General features: G+C 42.1%; 1 protein-coding gene across 1 annotated transcript in view; it reads left to right on the top strand.

The window, feature by feature from the left end:
* Positions 1-4,882: 4,882 nt before the first annotated feature.
* The window catches only part of ATP2C1 (ATPase secretory pathway Ca2+ transporting 1), a 58,078-nt gene continuing 44,532 nt past the window's right edge, over positions 4,883-18,428 (top strand). Inside the window, exon 1 of the mRNA XM_033165849.1 lies at positions 4,883-5,207. Within this exon, the coding sequence (XP_033021740.1) occupies positions 5,133-5,207 (75 nt within the window). The 5' untranslated portion in view covers positions 4,883-5,132. The remainder of the gene's footprint in view (positions 5,208-18,428) is intronic.

Below are 18,428 nucleotides of genomic sequence, written 5' to 3'. Positions count from 1 at the left end.
CTCAAAAGATGCAGCCATTGCTCCTCTGTATGTCATAAAGCTTTGAAATGCATTGGACCCTGCATGCACACACTGATCATTTATTTATTGCATTTATATTGTACCTCCCCCCCCCCAAGAGCTCAGGGTGGTGTAGGTGGTTCTCTCGCTCTCCTGAAGTAATCCCCATCACATCTCTGTGAAGTAGATTTAGGCTGAGAGGCTGTGACTGGCATGCGGTCACCCAATGAGCTTTATGACTAAGTGGGAATTTGAACTAGAGTGTGTCATAGCTCAACACTCTAGACACTACACTGTTAGATATGTATCAATAAAAGCTATGGCTGTTTCAGGCCTTGTGATGTTTACCAGACCCCTCACCTCTGGTGTTACGTCCAAAATCTTCATGATGTGGGGTGCTTAATACGAGGAGGGGCAGTGCCAAAGGACCTGCCAAAGGACTCTTTTTAAAAAATAATCTTTATTGATTTTAATTACACATTTAAAATATATATTTACAATCTCGACAATACAAATAAGAAGAATAAGAAGAAAAAGAAAAAGGTAAAAAAAGAAATAAGAAATAAGGAAATTTAGTAAAAAAAAGAAAAAGAAGAATAAAATTGGCTTACATAACCAAACTTCTCACATACAGATCTTCCCATCTTTCTTAATGTACTTTCGTTTCATCATTATTTTCCCGCACAGTTTTGATCTTTATTTCTCTTCCATCTGTCTTCAATAGTGTTCAGTATTTATTTAATTACAAGTATCACTCTAGTTCTGCTAATATGGCCTTGTTATTACAATATATTCTTATGTATTCTTTAAATATTTTCCATTCTCCAAAGGTTTTCTGCTTCATTTCTCCTCTAACTCCTCCCGTCAATTTCGCCAGCTATAAATAATCTAACATAAGCATCTGCCAGTCTGTGATTGTCAGTACTGATTCATTCCTCCACTTCCTAGCCACAAGAATTCTAGCTGCTGTAATGGCATACATAAATAGCGATCTTATCTCTTTTTTAATTTCTAGGGGTAAAATCCCCAACAGGAAGATCTCTGGTTTTTGTTTTTGTTTTAATGAGATTTTAAACAATTTCTTCAGTTCATTATATATGTTGCCCCCAAAATCCCCAATAACTATGCAGGTCCACCACATATGGTAGTAAGACCCCACATCTTTTTGGCATCTCCAACAATTTGGTGACCCTCCTTTGTACATTTTTGATAGCTTCAAGGGAGTATGGTGCCACCTATAAAACATTTTCATGGTGTTTTCCCTTAGAGTGTAACAAGCTGTGAATTCCCTGCCAAAGGACTCTTGATATCATCTTGCCCACAGCCTTGCTACTGCATCACCTGAAAGGGTGTGATGGGGGTGTCATTCATTCATTTATTTTTATTTTTTATTTTGACAAAGTAATAATCATAAATAAATAAGAATAAATACGTGCACCCCACCATCAACACCATTCCATTGTAACTATCCAACCTCTCAAAATTTCAACACCTCTTTGTGATGGTTTGACCCCTTTCCATTTTAACAGTACAAATTCTACAAACACCCTCCATATCTCCTCAAAATCATTTCTCCTGAATATTCCCTGTCTTACCTTAATGGCACATGTTAATTTATCATTAATAGCTATCGTATATCCCACTCCTCTTTATACCATTCTTCCATTTTATATTCTACTTGCCCCTTCCACTTCCTAGCTAACATAATTTGTGCAGCTGTCAATAAATTTGTGAGCAAGTCCTTCATAGCCTGTGAAGCTTCCAACCCATCGTGGGGTGGGGTCATTCATTTATGCCATTTTGAGTTCCCCACCCCCAAGATCTCTTGGCAGCATAATTGTTGCCCCTTCCCTCCTCACAAATACCCTGAAGTCACAATGACTTCAGCTGTTAGCGTGAGATCACACTGTGGGATTTATGGCTGAGAAGTGGATTTGAACCCAGGTCCCTCTGACTTACCGGTAAGTAACCCATGGTGGTGCCTCTTGTTCAGTTATTGTTCTATGGTTATATGCTATTGGGAAGTGTATATGACACTTTTACAAAGAAGCTGTGGCAGGCAACAGCATTCTGTTCCCAGAATAACAAAGCAGTTTGAACAGACTTCTTTGACATAAAACTGGACTTCTAGGTAGTAAATTGTGTGTGTGTGTGTGTGTGTGTGTGTGTATCTTTCCATAGAATCACCAAGGCAGCCATTTCACAATAATATTTTAAAGCACCTTCCTGTTTTAACAAAAGTGTGTCTAAGTGTCAAATATCAAACATTTGCCAGCTAATTAAGTGAAAGTACCATACCATAACAGCAAAGCACTTCTTCTCATTGTTATCATAGATAAGCATGCTGGCTTCTTTTTAAAATCTTTTATGGATTACCCTTTCTGTGACAGGGACACTGTGCCAAAATTCAACAAGTGTTGATTTACCTATAGCTGTATTCCTCTGAAGGGAGACACTACACCTGTTGAACTCCTGCGGTTTTTAAAGACACATAGTTCCTTCATTCTTTTGTATTCCCTCCTGTTCACTTGAAATAAGACTGCCAGGAGATCATCCCTTTGTAGCCTAAGTTCTGCTACCATATAACTATTTGTGAAATGATTAGTATCTGAAATCAAAATCAAATAATGCATGTTCCTTTGGCTAAGGCAAGTGATTCAGGATTTCAAGAAGTAAGGTTTTGAAAAGAAAGACAGACTGAGGCTAAATTTGCCCACGGAGATAGAAATAATTACAATGGGGGGGGGCACTCAGACTTGCTAGCATTGTGGTATTAGGACTTGGCTTCAGGCACTGATGAGGCTTCCCAGATGTAGTAGTGAGTTCTTGCTGGAAAGCAGATAAAGGTAGGCTGCCAGATTCCAATAGTTGCCATGGGAACCAAAGTACACCAAGCAAGAAGCCATCTAAAAGAGAACCCAGGGGGATAGAACTGGAAAGTGGCAACTGGCATTGTAAGCTGCTGGAAGGCATCAGCCGAGGAACAGGAAACCAAGCAGGATAAAGGGAGTGTGTAGCATCCCTGGTATTTTGGCAAAGTTGGCTGAAGAGAGTGTGAGTGAGGAGCTGCATTGCTTTCCCACTATAGGCAGGAATGGGGCACCTGTGGCCTTCCAGATATTGTTATCCTACAGCAGGGATGTCCAACAGGTAGATCGTGATCTACCGGTAGATCACTGGTAGATCATTGGCTCCCTCCAAAGAAGCTGAACAACTGTGGCTCCCCTAAAAAAAGCTCAACATTTTGCCTCCTCCCTGAAAAAACTCAGCAACTTGGACCTGGCTGAACCCCCCCAAAAGGAGTAGAGCACTGCCAGTTTATAACTCTGTGAGTAGATCGCAGTCTCTTGGGAGTTGGCCACCCCTGTCCTACAGCTTCCTGGCCATTAGCCATGCTAGCTAGGCGTTGCATGTGCAGAAGACCACAGGTTCCCCATCCATGCCTTATGGGAACAGGTACCTTACCTGTTCCTCCCACAGGCCTCATCTGCTTCCCTCTTGCTGCTGCTGTACTTTACACCTAGATTTCTGCAGTCAGGAAAAGGAAGTGGGTGCCAGAATCAGGGGAAGAATGGATGGGGGGAAAGCCATCAGGGAGGCAAGAGGTGTGTTGAGGATCTCTCATTTTGCAGTCCTATGCAGCAGTGCTGAGTCCTCTTGTGGGAAGTAACTCCCATACAGCTGAGCAAAAGTTGACATGAATTTAATTAAATGGCACACTTTTTTTTAAAAAAAAAAATAGTATCCTTGGAGTCAGTCAGAGCAGCTGCAGGAGGAGGGTGGAGAGGAGGAGGTTGATTCTCTCTGCCTATCACCTCCCTGACAAAAATGGTCTCTCCCAAGCTGCTATTTGCATTTTAGGGGAAGCCTCTGTGGACAGGAATGGAAAGATGCTCAAGTTGAATGTCTGGATTTCCATGAGCAGCATCATAGTTAAATAGGCTTGTAACCAGTCTAAATTTGTAATGTAGATATGCTTAAGGGTATCAGCTTTTCAACCTTCATCTTAACAAGGCCCACTTGGAAGTCAGGTTTATTGATATTGATATTGATATTGATAGTACAGGAATTTGGGATTGCAACCTTTTTCATATTTTTTAATACAGTAGACTGATTTGTACCTGGAGGCTGGTAAGGTTGCTGTATGTCCACTTTTCCCAGGACACATCCTCTTTTTCATGGGTAGAGTCGTCATAATGATCCATAGTTAAAAGCAGAAGTTGGCAAATGTGTTGTCCTCTTCTTTGCTCTTCAAAATATGGCATCCCTAACAGGACCTACTTTTGAGTAAATATGCTTTATAATCTGGCTTTATGTTGTAGGACTAAGGGTTCAGGCTACAAATCCTGGCCCATTTACTTCTGAGCAAGCTCTGCTGAACACTTGGAACAGATTTCTGAGTAGATAGGTAAAAGGTTGCACTGCATGCCCTTAAAGTCTGGCTTGAAATTAGAAACACTTTTGCTGCTGCTGCTACTTAAACCAATTTTAGCAAGACCCCTCATAGTTAGTTAGATTACTTCATTAATCTAGGAGACAGACACTTTATGTAACATATTTATATCTGTATTCAATGTTTATCTGTTATCAGAAAACTCCACGGGAAATTTTGTATTTGAATGGTGCACAAATGGCCTTTTAAAATTATCCACCCCCGTTTCCTGGCAAATCGAGGAGACTATTTCACAAAATTTCTTTAGCAGGAGAGGAAAAGATATCTAAGTTGTCACTGCAACCTCAGCAACAGTGTAGTCAGCCTGGCCATCATTTTGCATGCCTCAGTTCCAGCATTGTTCTGTGCATTGTGTGCATGAGAGGTGAAGAATGAGCAAAGAAAATTCAGTAAAGTGGTCTTTTTATTTTTCTACAGGGGTGAAAGAAAATCTCAGGACTTGCTTCAGAGAAAAAAAAGTCTCCTGAGAAATTTTGGCTCAGCTCCAGTTTTCACGCAAAGAAGAAAACCTATCTCTCTCACTGCTATTAATTAGATTTGACCTCTCTGTAAGAACATTTGCTGGGGAATCTGCTCCGGTTCTTTATAAGGGCAATTTAAGGCTGGCTTTGCCCTTTTCCACCTGTCCCTGTGTTACAAGGTATTATCAAGAAAGAAAGAAAAAGATTTCAGGGAGAATATGGAAGGAAGTTTGCTTCAGAGAAGGAGGAAAGGAATTGTGGGAGGAGATGAGCAAGAGAAGAAGAGTAAAGAGGTTAGTTTGGTTTCTGGCTGCCCCCCCCCCGGCTTGGTTTGTTTATATTACAATATTTATATCTAATTAAAGAAGTGCATAGTTGAAAGTCCCCTTGCCTTGCTGTTGACAGGAAGCCAAAAGATTCATATATACACACTAGACTGCTTCGATCTTTGAAACTGGAAGTGATATAGGTGCCACACAGGGCCGTCTTACCCATAGGCTCTAGGGGTTCGGGGCACCTGGGCGCCGGGCTCTCAGAGGCACCAGGCTGAGAGTCCGGGGCCCGAGAGTTGAGTCTGGGGAAGAACCTGCCCGGGGGTGTGGCTCTGTGCCATGAGTTTGGGGGCGACCAAGCCAGCAAGATGCTGAGGCAGGCAGCCGGCTTGCCCTCCTGCATACCTGGGACTGGGCAACCTGGGGGGGCACCGGGCGGGTCTTTGCACCCTGGTGCCGCATATGTTCTGTGACTCGTCTGTTGAGGCTGCGAACATCAAAGGTGCAATGGTGTCCAGCATGCTTCTACTGCGCCAATCTGCTCCTCCCAGTTCCAGCAGAGTATCTTCAGCAGCGGTGTGTCTGTGTGTAAGGAATATCAGCACTGCAGTAAGGCACTCGTACACAGCTTCTTCTGTTCTATAAAGCTTTATTGTACAGCAGCAAAAAGCAACAAATAGCCAGGGGAGAGCGAAGACATGTTGCTCTCCCTTTGCAGCCAAAACAGAAAGTACAAGTGTTCACATAACAAAGCATAGTACCCGTATGCGAACACACTCCAGTGACAGGACGTCATTTCCCCTGAGCTGTTAACCCGTAAGCTCTGGGTCTCCTCACAGCATATGCTTAAGACAGCCCTGGTGCCACATAATACCTGCTCTGTATCTGTAGGAACTCAATCTTTTAGTGTGGGAGCACTCCCTGCCGATTGATATCCAGCAGGCATCTTCAATGTACCCTTTCTGGCACCTGCTAAAAAAAAATTGTTTAGAAAAGCCTACCCAGATATTTAGAAAGCTGCTGTGAGTTTTACTCTGTTTTAAATTTATATAGTTAACTTTCTTAAATTATTATTATTATTTCCTTATTGATAATTTAATTGTTGTTGTTTTTGTAAACTGCCTTGAGCCTTGCCCCCCCCCAAAAAAAATCAAGCCTCAGAATTCAGGTACATGAATCCAGACAATGTGCTTCAAATAAAAGCCATCTGTTCTGCCTATGGTGATGTGACCAGAAAATAGGGGTATACCGGTATATCATACTAGTGAGACGTCAAAAATGGGAAGTGTGAAATCCTATACAGTCTCAGAGGAATGGATATTGGGAATTGTTAAACTATGCTGTACTATTGCTAGGGATATTGGGAATTGCTATAATTGCTGAAAATATTAATTGGATTTTCTGTGAAACAAATTGGAGGCTATAAAGTCATTCAGCCAATACTTCAGTGGGCTAGTCTGAAGCTAGAGAATGGTTGATTAGAAGGGGCTGTAACCCAAGTGTTTCATTTAAATAGGGCAAGATTTTAATTTAGATAAAATAATTTTTAAAAACCCAAAGCATGTCTCTTGCAAGTGTCAAATCTGTTGCAGGAGCAGTTTGCTTTGAGACACGGCTGACAAATGGGACTCCAAACTGTTGCTGTTATGTAACTCTTCTTTTAAAAAAAAGAAGTAGGAAGTGGTTGTTTTGAATTAATACTCTTGTTGCAAGATCACCATTTGTGGAACAGCAAGAACTGTAATAGCTCTTGTTTAGCCTTGGAAAATAATTTCCGATGAAAAGAGCCCCAGTAAATCAAAATAAGTTTGAGGTAAGATATGGTGTACAGTACAGCTAAACAAAAAGAATCCAGTGAGCTCTAGCTGCATACAAATAGCGCAGCACGTACCGTTCAAGATAAGCAAAGTTTGTGATCATAATGCTGAGGAAAATGTCTTTAGACTCCAGCTAGGCTTCTCTTGATCTTCTTATAGGATTTATATTATCCCCATGGCTGAAGTTATTTGAGTATTCAAGCTACTCTATCTTTTCTCAGCAAAAAAAATGTTCCTTGCTGCTGTTTAACTCTTTGGCATCTTTTTCACGTGCTACAAAGTCAGCACAATTTGTCTCCTTTGCGTTTTTGCTAGGAGTGATAACAGAAGGGTTGACACTTTCCATGGTCAGGGAAATGCTGCAATGTCTGAACTAAAGGAAACTCACTCTGTTATCACTCCTAGCAAATATAATATATATATATATATATTGCATGTATGAGCCAGAAGGAGATGCTTGAAGAGACACAGTCAGCTTCTGGGTCTGAGATTCTCCCCCCCCCCTGCCCTAAAGTTTAATATATTTTTTTAATGCAGTGATGGGGGGCCTGGAATAAGGAGCAGCTGGCAACTCAGGTTATACTGTACTGGTATTGGTGCTTAGTTAAGCATGAAAGGGCTATTCACTGGGCTTCAACTTCCTTTTTACCAATCACCTCATTGGGGGGAAGCTTTCTCTTTTGAAGTTATGGCAGTGTTATGACTTTGTAAACTTGGATTTTGCCTTCTGGTGGAGTCTCCTGTTGGGATAACAAATGCAAAAACGAGATGAATGACAATTTTACTGAGCCGGAGCCAATGATGTACATTTTCTGGAAAACTTTGAATGGGAAAGTTTCCCTTTTTCAACTTGATTTGCACAGGGTAATTTGTACTAGGATTTTTTCTGATGGCCCTTGAGGGTGATCTAATTTAGCACATTTATTTGACATGTTTTTAGTAAACAAAGCTAAAAACTTTGAAACTGCCAAGCTTGTCTAATGTTTATTTGTAGTTGGTGTCCATCTATTGTTACTAATGAAATTACAAAGTAGAAAACATGTTGCAGAAACATCAGCCTCCATAACATTTTACATCCCAGGCCACTGGCAAGAGCTCAAGGCTTGGTCCAGCAGGATATTGGAAGACATAGGACCTGTTTGGTTGGTTCCCTTGCACTCCAATAACATATGTACTCCACCTTTCTATGAAATATTCAAATTTTTATAGAATCCAAAAATAGACTTGAAACATTAAGGATGAACTTTGCAATCAGAAAATAAATACACAATGATTTTTTTAAAAAAATGTCAATACAGCAAGTAGTTGTTTCCAGTTGATTTCTCTGGGCAAGTTCGTAATTGCAATATAAATCATAGCTGTGCCTGTTGCTTCATGTTTTTCTTGTCCTGCAGATCTACTGGCATAAGTCTATAGAAAGTTTGAATGGATGGATGTGCTTTATGCCAAAGGTGGAGGCAGGCTTTTCTCAGGTCGCTTCCCTCTGGCTGATGTTCTGTTTCTGCTAAAGCTAGATCACCTTGCAAAGGTGGCAGGTTGCCATGCAAGCAGATGGGCTGCAGAATAAGCAGCCAAGCTGTCACTCAGGAACATAAAGCACATTGACTAAGGGCAGGATTCCAGGCATTAATGACTGGAATGGCATCTAGTGCAGAGTTTTTGCATCTCTTGTAAGAGAGGCAATGTTCCACTGGGTGATGGCAGAGCGCTGGTTTAATTCTGAGAGCCGGTCACAATTTCCAGTAGGCATTTATAGAATATGGCCTAATAGATAAGCAGCTGACCTAGTAAAATGAAATAAAATGAAATAAAACCTTTCAGGGCAAGCTTTATGGGTATAAGGAATACAATGCTGTGGGTTCATAATTAGTTCTCAGGAATTCCCACAGTGTCAAAATCATGCCCCTTCTGATTTTTTTTGACCAATGTTATGGCTTCAGTTTTAAGGCAGTTTTCCTCCCTGCTCCTCCTCATTCCACTTTTCCACTTTGCTTAACAGAAGCCTGATGAAGTGTTCTGGTGTATTTAGAAGCTCCCTATTTTTGTTGGTTACATGTGAAAGGAAACTTGGGATTTTATAAAATAAAAGTGGCAGTTTATCCCTTAACCATGCATGCTAATGTTACCTCCATCTTCCTTTGCTTGGCTTATTTGGTGAGTTTCTCTCTGAGACAAGCTTCTATATTTGACATGCAGAGAACTGGCCAATAGTATCCCCTGGAAATATGGATCATCATCCCTACTATGAAATTAATAATGGTGCTTCGGATTTACAATACTCCTGGAACTAACATGGAGAAACATAAACTTAATTAAACAAAAACTTAATGAATGGCAGGAATGAGTTCAGCATGCATCTGGATTTCAAATAGACAATAATCTACCAACCTAAATGTAAGAAATTCAGTAATGTGCACAATAATTGTGAAAACTATTATGTGCACGGATGCCTCCGGTGTAGTGACAATTAAACCACTGACACGGCTGTAGTCAGTTGTATATCAGCAGCAAAAACAATAAATCACTTGACGCCAATTAAGTTAAATCTTTATTCCAGGATAGGGGTCAGCAACCTAAGTTCCATGGGCCACAAGCGGCCCATGAGGGTCGTTTAACCGACCCATGGACCCCTGCCGCCCACTCGAGGATGCCCCCCCTGCCCGCTTGGTCGGCTCCCATGCACCATGCTAAACCGGCACAGAGCAGAGTGGGGACTGCCTTCTGCAACGCTGGCCAGCTTCCCATTGACTGCAGGAAGCTCCTGAAGCCAATGGGAAGCTGTGCACGCCTCCTCTGCACCAGAAGTAGCACCGGAAATAGTATTTGCGCATGCATGCATGTGCGTGCACACACACACACACACACACACACTGGCCCACCATGGTGTCTGCGGGACCATGGAAGGGGTCCTGAGGGTTATCTAGTCAGTGGCGTTGCAATGGGGGGGTGGGGGGGGTGCGCCCCAGGTGCCATGTCTGTAGGGGTGACAAGAAGACACCCCGCAAGGGCTCATGGCGACGCGAGCAGCCATCATGCTGCTGCAGCCCCATGTGGAGGATCCTCCATTTGAGGCTGCAGCCACGAGCAGAGGATCCCGGCACCGTCCGTACGGTGCTGGAGCGCCACTGCCAGCAAAACGCTAAGTACAGCGCATGTTGGGCATCACACGCATGCGCTGTACATAGCAACGCCGCACTGCGCTGTATAGCGGTTTGCTGGCACCGTCCGTACGGTGCTGGAGTGGTGGCAGCTAACCACTATGTACAGCACATGTGCAGCGTTGCTATGTATGGTGCATGCGTCGTGCGTAGTGACGCCGCACATGCGCCCTACGTAGCGACGCCTGCCCCGGGTGTTACAACGCTTTCCTTCGTTCCTGCATCTAGTCCAACCCCCTGAAATGCAGGCAGCTCAACTAAAGCATCCATAACAGATGGCCATCCAGCCTTTTTAGTTCTGCTGCTGAACCACACTGTTGACTCATGTTAAGCTTGTGATTTACTAAGACCCCTCGGCCCTTTTCACGTCTACTACTTGGTAGCTCCTTTTCTGTCTGCTTTCAATCTGTTGTGAATCAGCTGGAAAGTGCAGCAACTTCTGGGCCTCCTGCCCTGGTGCTCTACCAAATCCTTGACCCTCCTTCATTCCAAACCTGTGTACCGTATATACCCGAGTATAAGCCGACCCAAATATAAACCGTGGCACCTAATTTTCCTACAAAAACCTGGGAAAGCTTATTGACTCAAGTATAAGCCGATTCACCTTTGCCGCTGTGGAGGAGGAGGAGGAACAAGCAGCCCGAAAGCAGCCCTTTGGGCTGCTCCTTCCTCTTCCTCCTTTGCCAAGTTTGCATTTATGCAAGCAGTTCAGGAATGGAACAAGCTGCCTGGGGAGAGTAAAGAACCGCTGTTCTTGTACACTTCTTAAGGAATGGTTGACTGGGGAGAGCGGGTGGCGGCACGAGTGGAGAGAAAGGGCTTCTTTCTCGCCGCCCCCACCGCCCGCCTCACTCGAGTATAAGCCAAGGGGCAGCTTTTTCAGCACAAAAAATGTGCTGAAAAACTAGGCTTATACTCAAGTATATATGGTACTTACTGTCTAGTAAAGTCCATGGAGGCTTTAAAGCTACTAAGAATCAATTGATAAAGCAATGAAGCAATACCAGTGTTCAGATTGCTATAGTGTGCGTTTTGAGAACAAGTGAGGATTATAACATATATGTTAGCTATGATTCCCCTACAAATGTCCATCAACTTTGGGGGAGAGGCTGGCCCCCTCGAATATTTTATGGGGGGGCAAGGCCCCTCATCCCCTATGATTCTAGGCAGGCTGATAAAGAGAGAGGCTCTCCTTCAGGGATTTGGGTCTCAAGCTGCAGAATACATTTTGGTGATATGAGGGTATTTAGCATATTTTTATGTGGGGTTTAGCAGATTGTTATATATTTAGTGTTTGAGAGCACCTAGAGCTCTGGCTTATGTTAAGTTGTGCATTTCATTCACTTCAGGCTCTTTATCTTTGTCTGAACCTTAGTTCAGCAGGTTTCTCCCTTGCACTTGTATATGTAATTATGAATTCCGCTTGGCTCATTAGCTATCTAGCATTTCCACATATCCCATTGTTAACTACCTAGCCACTCTGCATAATAATGAAGTAATTTCTTTGGCCCAGATCCACATAACCTAATTCTCCAGCAGAATAAAGTGTGCGTTCAATTTTTTTCTGGGTCAAACAGGCCCCAACGCCAGTGGCATCATGGATGGTTCGGGTTCAGCTGTCCAAAGGGTGTAAAGAGCAAAAGAATGTCTGAAAAAGTAACAAGTTTGTATAGAGAGATTGGGTTGCCTGATCACGCAGACAGGGAAATGACTTGGCACTTTTCAGAACTGCTTCTGGAATTCTTCCCAGTACACACTGCTGTTATAAAATTTATTCTAATATTGGGCATTTATTGTAATCCCTGTACTTGAGCATTTGGCTTCCTACAGCAAAAAAGAACTGTGTATGACAGTTTGCTCTAGATTTCTAGAAGGTGAAAGGAAAAAGCAATAGTCACATGTACACGTCAGATTCTTGGCCTGGGTGTGTCACTTTAATGCCGTACTTCTATTGGTGAGAACTGGTTTAGCTCCTTTAAAAAACCACTGCCCTGTGGATCTTGCATTGCTACGTTGAATAAATCTTATCAAGCATCCATTTCATATAACCGGGGACCTTTGAGTAGTGGCTGTCATGCATGGCAAATGGTAAATCTTAATTCATAATTAAACCTGGTGTGTTCAGTGACATGTAGAGATGGTGGCATGCAAATGTAAGTAACTCCTATAAAGACGTTCTGCTTTAAGTCTTTTGAGAGCTGTTAAAGTTTCCTTTTTGATGGCAATCTCTTTGGTCAGACACCCCGAGTGCTCGTAATATTGCACAATGCAATATTAATTTCATAATTATAATTGTGCATTGTGGACCAAATGAGAGCCAGGACCACTTGGCGGTTAAACGTCTGCTATGACTCAGCTCCCCATCCTGTTGAGTCCCACTGTGTATCTCCTAAGACCAAATTGCTCTTTGTGCTGCTTCTAAAAGTGCTTTGCAATTCATGGATAGTAGAGGCTGCTGTATTTTGAACCCTGGATAAAAAGTGCAGACTTTTGAAAAACTCTTCAAGAATGTGTGCTTTTAAGTAAACAGAAATTTATTCAGAGGAATTGTGTGCATTCCCGATGATGAATTTAAGAGGAATAAGCTATTCAAAATAGAAGAAAGCATTTTTTTTGTTTTGGATGTTCATTTAAAATGGGTTCGAACCTGTGGCTTTCCAGAAATGACTATAGCACCCAGTAGCCATGCTGGCTCAGCCTCATAGGTTGTCTCTCCCACCCACCACCCCACCCCACCCACCACCCAATTTAAATAAATTAAATGATTTCATATGCTCTTGTGAAGAAAAGTACAGTAAGGTGATGTACTCTTGAGGATAGTGCTGTGATGAGGGCATAACCTTCTTGTCCCATACTGACAGGTGTAAGATTTTGTTTCAGGAATCTAGGGGGGGGAAACAGCAAGTGTCCAAGCACCAAGTAAAAATGGAGGGGGCACCTATACATTTACAAGAGGAACCCCCCTCCCCCACAGAATGCATACAGAACCCAAAAGGGTGCTTTGTAATCTTATAAAAAGTTCCCTCCACACATACTCCTTTTCAGGCATTTTGCTAGTGTGAAATAAAATGCATTTCAATTCTGGCATTAATTTGTTGATTAGATTTATATCCTGCCCTATCACCATAAGGGCCCTTGGGGGCAGCCCAGGAAAATGTCAAAATCAATACTTAATTACAATTTAAGATGACCAACACCATAGACTAAAAGAGCTGTATAACAGAGTTCCAGGACTGTTCCCTAAAGACCCTACTGAACCGCCAGCCTTCTGAGAGACTATGGGCAGCAAAGGACACTGATTTTGCTTCAGTTTTGCTCAGGTTTATTTGTGTGTCTAAACACAATTTTAGAAATATTGACCGTCATTTAAATAGAAATGCAATCCATCTCAACATTGTGGGGAAGAAGACTATGGTCAGGTGTTGTTCAGGTCTCACTGTTAATGGCCAGTATCAAATGCCCTCTTGCTTTCCTTTCTTATGGTACTTTAAACCAGACTTGGCCTGTGCAGCCCTACAATAGAGGACTCATTCTAATGGAGGGACTGTCCTGTAAAATAGGACAGATGGTCACACTGATGATGTGAGGGGGCATGGGGAGAGATTTCTACAGCACCAAACTACACTTATTTTTGTAGTTACTCAGAGCTTATATTCAATACCTGATGAGCTTCCCTAGGGAGGAAGTTCTACAGCAGTAATCGACATTTGTGGTTACTTAGAACTGATATCTGGTGACTGCTGTTTAGCAACTGAGTTATAGAGGAACCAGCCTAACTGCACAAGCAACCCAAGCAGTCTTTCAAAACACTTGGCCTAACAGTGGGTGTGGAAGGGAGCGTGTTGCTTGGTTCATGCCATGCAGCCGAGGTTAAAACTGGGTGAGCTACAACAGACCTGGTATTGTTGCGGCAGATCTAATATCTCACCACCAACCTCCTCCTGTCAGGTGATGATCAACATTGAGGAGGCAATCCGTGGTGGTAAAGGGTTTCATGCAAATCTGGAAGCCACACTTTAAGAAGAAGAAGGACCTTCTTAGTGGCTCCTCCTTGACTTTTTGGAACTCCTTCCCTAGAGAAGCTAGAGACTGGCTCCCTCCTTGTTGTCCTTCCACCTGCAGGTGAAGAACTTTTTGTTCCAACAGGCTTTTGGGAACTGACTGCTTTTAATGAGGGGGCTGGTGCTGCCGTGAGTTGTGGTTGCATGTTGTAATAGATATTTTATATCTATAGTTCTAATTCTATTAATGTTTAATTGTTTTTTAATTACCCCCCCCCCCCCGGTTTTAGCTGTTCTTAGTTTGTCTGTATGTCTCCTTGAGCCCCTGTCAGGGAAAAAAGGCAGGGTATATATAATATATAATACAGTGGTACCCCGGTTTACGAACTTAATCCATTCCGGACGTCTGTTCTTAAACCAAAACCATTCTTAAACCGAGGAGCACTTTCCCTAATGTGGCCTCCCACCGCCGGTGCCCTTCCACCATTCGGTTTCCGTTCTTAGACCGAGGTAAAGTTCGCAAACTGGAACACTACTTCCGGTTTTGTGGAGTTTGTAATCCGAATACTTTGTAAACAGGGCTGTTCTTAAACCGAGGTACCAATATATAATATATAATATAGAATATATAGACAACTTGGAGAAGAATGAATACTGTCTGGGTAGGATATGGGAAACAAAAGTGCTGTGAGGAAAAGCTGAAGGCACTATGAGCATTTAGCCTGCAGAAGAAAAGATGTAAGGGCTCATGGATAACGCTTTCTAAGGGCAAAGGTTTGTCCCTAGAGGGCAGGACTAGATCTGTTGGGCTTCAGTTATAGGAAGGTAGATTTATTGCATACAAGGAGAAGCTTCTTCACCAGAAGAGGCATTTGACAATGGAACTGATTACTGAAGGGTAGGTGCCGTGCCAAGCACTTCTTTCCTTCCTGGAGGTCTATAAGCAGGTGCAGAGACAGTCATTTTATGAGGCTGCTCTAGATCTGAGTTTTGTATATTGAGCAGGAGGTTGTGTGAAAAAGGGCTTGTGCTTTCAACACTCAATGCATTTTCTGTGGAAAGCCCCTGGTGGTGCAGATCTGAATTAATCACTATTTGCAGTTAACCATGCATAAAGGAATCAAATCCACCCAAACACAACATTCACTTGTTTAAACGTTGTGTGGTAAGAGGACAATTTCCAGCAGAAAAATCTCTGTGAGGTTTGTGTGTGTTGCTATGCCACTAAGGAACTGGGCTCCCACTAAGCAGGCAGGACAAAAGGATACTCTGGTATACTAACACATTGACAGACAGACAATAGAATAGCAGGGTCATAGCTTTTAAAAATATAACTGGAGGTGTTATTTAAACATGCATAACCCCCCCCCATCTGAAAAAATACTACGACAAGTAACCAATACCAGGATCAGTGATGCTCATTTAAGATCTCTGCTAGATGGGATAAGCAAACCTGCATTTTTTCTATTATTGCCTATGAGCTTAGGTGCCAAGTATGTTTCATCCTAATAGTAGGGATGGGGAACCTGTGGCCTTCTGGATGTTGTTGGACCCATCAACCCCAGCCAGCATGGTGAAGGATAATAGCAATTGTAGACCAGCAATATCTAAGGGGTCACGGATTCTCCACCCTTAACCTAAAGTCTATATAAGCCTTGGAATTCTTCATGTAAATTTGACCCATCCAATAGGTAGAGCTAGGTAAAGAAGCGTAGAACAATCTGTAGGGAGGAAAATAAACATACTGATAGGTATGAACTTTAATTTATCTTTTTTTTTTGCTGTTGAAGAAATGTATTTTAAAATGTTTTTTTAATGTTTTTTCTCAATCTGCAGGTCAGGGTTATTGGTTTTTTTGGGGTGTGTGTGGGGGAGAGGTCTTTAATTTATACATGATTTAGTACCTGAGAGTACTGTGAAGTGGTTTGAACTAGTCAATGCCACCATTAGCAGTCTGGTAAGTAAGCATTTCAATTTCTGAAACCCAACAGGGATAAACAGACATCTCTTTATTCCTTTCTGTAAAATGCTGTTCCCTTTCAGAAAATTGCATAAAATGCATGTACAAATATCACAGCTGTACATTTTATTTCCTATTTTATGGAAACCAGTTCTTGCATAAATAAAAGTCTGCATATTTGTCTGTTCATGCTGCATTTCTAACCTTCAAGGCCATTTATAATATACTGTGTGAAGTGCCTTGGTGACATTTAGCTTCAGATGGTGTGAAAGTGTGGCTGTTCTTCACCACTTGGGGAGTGCATTCCATTCATCCTCCAGGCCTGTACTGTCTTCTGAGCAAAATTCTTAGTGCTGTATTTAAAGCAAGGAATCAATGAAGCCATTAATGTATTAAGACCAAGAAAGCTATTTTATTTAGGCTGCAATTATGCACCCACTTCCCTGGAAATAGTTCCGATTGAACTCAATAGAACTTCCGAGTAGGCATGCATAGAATTGCAGTAATAAAGGGAATCTCTGCGTGATGGATATCCCATCACATCTTCAAACTAAACATGAAAAATTTAATATTGTTCTAAGTGAGGACATCTCTAGAGATTGGGGCTTTTTTGCATTCCCTTTTGGGGCTGGTTCAAGCAATGCACCTTTTCTGACATCCTGGTTAGAGGGTCATGTGGAGGAAATTTAGCCACACCTACAAGCAAGGCTAGCCCCATATATGTTGCTGCCTTTAGTAGAGAAGCAAATAAAAGAGAAAAAGGGAGTATTAATTCATAATTGCTCTTAAAACTTTGTATACATTTTAGTAAAAACCAGATGCAAACCTCTATTTTCCTGATTTAATTACATTATTTTCACTAAATAATAACACCGGTCCTGAGAGATCTGCATTGGCTCCCAGTACGTTTCCGAGCACAATTCAAAGTGTTGGTGTTGACCTTTAAAGCCCTAAACGGCCTCGGTCCTGTATACCTGAAGGAGCGTCTCCACCCCCATCATTCAGCCCGGACACTGAGATCCAGCGCCGAGGGCCTTCTGGCGGTTCCCTCACTGCGAGAAGCAAAACTACAGGGAACCAGGCAGAGGGCCTTCTCGGTAGTGGCGCCTGCCCTGTGGAACGCCCTCCCGTCAGAAGTCAAGGGAATAAACAACTACCTGACATTCAGAAAACACCTAAAGGCAGCCCTGTTTAGGGAAGTTTTTAATTTGTGACTCTGTATTGTATTTTAATATTTGTTGGAGGCCGCCCAGAGTGGCTGGGGAGACCCGGCCAGATGGGCGGGGTATAAATAATAAATTATTATTATTATTATTATAAAATAGTTGCAATCAAATTGAAGGCTCAGCTCAAAATTTCTTCAAGCTCTGCTGACATACATGTACAAATACTGCAAATGTTTGGGGTTAGGGTTTTCTTTTCTTTCTTTCTTTTTTGGTAAATGTTAACTACCTTTCTTTCTTATTAAAAGGATTCTTAAATTCCCACTGGTGTTTGCACAACCCTTGCAGATCTTCTTTGTAACTAGCAGCTACAAAGAGGCTTAAAGTTTTACTGTTGGCGCTTTCATATGCCAATTAGAACTTCATCACCTCACTTCTTATTTTAATTATTCTTTTGGAAGACAAAGAATGGAAAGTAAAGCACTTCAAAAGTATTTTAAATTTGTAATATAGTTAACATAAGATTAAAGGGAGGCTGCTGTGAATTCTTTTTAACACCTGCAAAACACAAGTGCCTATGTAACCTGAAAGGTATATGTAACTTTTCTCAGTAACTAAGTCTGGAGTTTTCAATCCATACAACTTTTTTAGCACGGTGAAATATTGGTTCACTCAATTGAATTGGGTCTCAGCCCATGGTGAATTGTGGGTCCAGATTAGAGTGCAGCATTCAATGCACCCTTTCCATCACTGCAAGGACTTTTGGCTGACCAACAGACTTTCCTCTCCATGTACCTGCCCCAAATACCCCCTAAATCTGTTATGGATACCCCCCACCCACTCTGAACCCTCCAGAGCAGATTTGGGAAGGCTGCACAGAGAGGAGGGGGAAAGTTCTGTTGGCCAAACGGAAATCCTTGTGGTGGTATATCAGAACTTGAAAGTGAATACTGCACTACATACTGCGGTCAGTGCATTAGGTGGTGTTGAGGTTCAAACTGCAAACACCACTTGAGCAGGATGAATTTCAGACTAGTAGTCTTTAACATGCAAACCAACTGACTATAACACAAGTGCTTAGAAGTGGATGCACAAATGCTATTTGGTTACATGCAGGAGAACACAGGGATCTTGCACATTTGC

Source organism: Lacerta agilis, chromosome 12 (genome assembly GCF_009819535.1).
Source record: "Lacerta agilis isolate rLacAgi1 chromosome 12, rLacAgi1.pri, whole genome shotgun sequence".
Taxonomy (NCBI): domain Eukaryota; kingdom Metazoa; phylum Chordata; class Lepidosauria; order Squamata; family Lacertidae; genus Lacerta; species Lacerta agilis.
The sequence above is the reverse complement of the archived record's forward strand: the minus strand, read 5'-3'. Positions and strand labels throughout refer to the sequence as shown.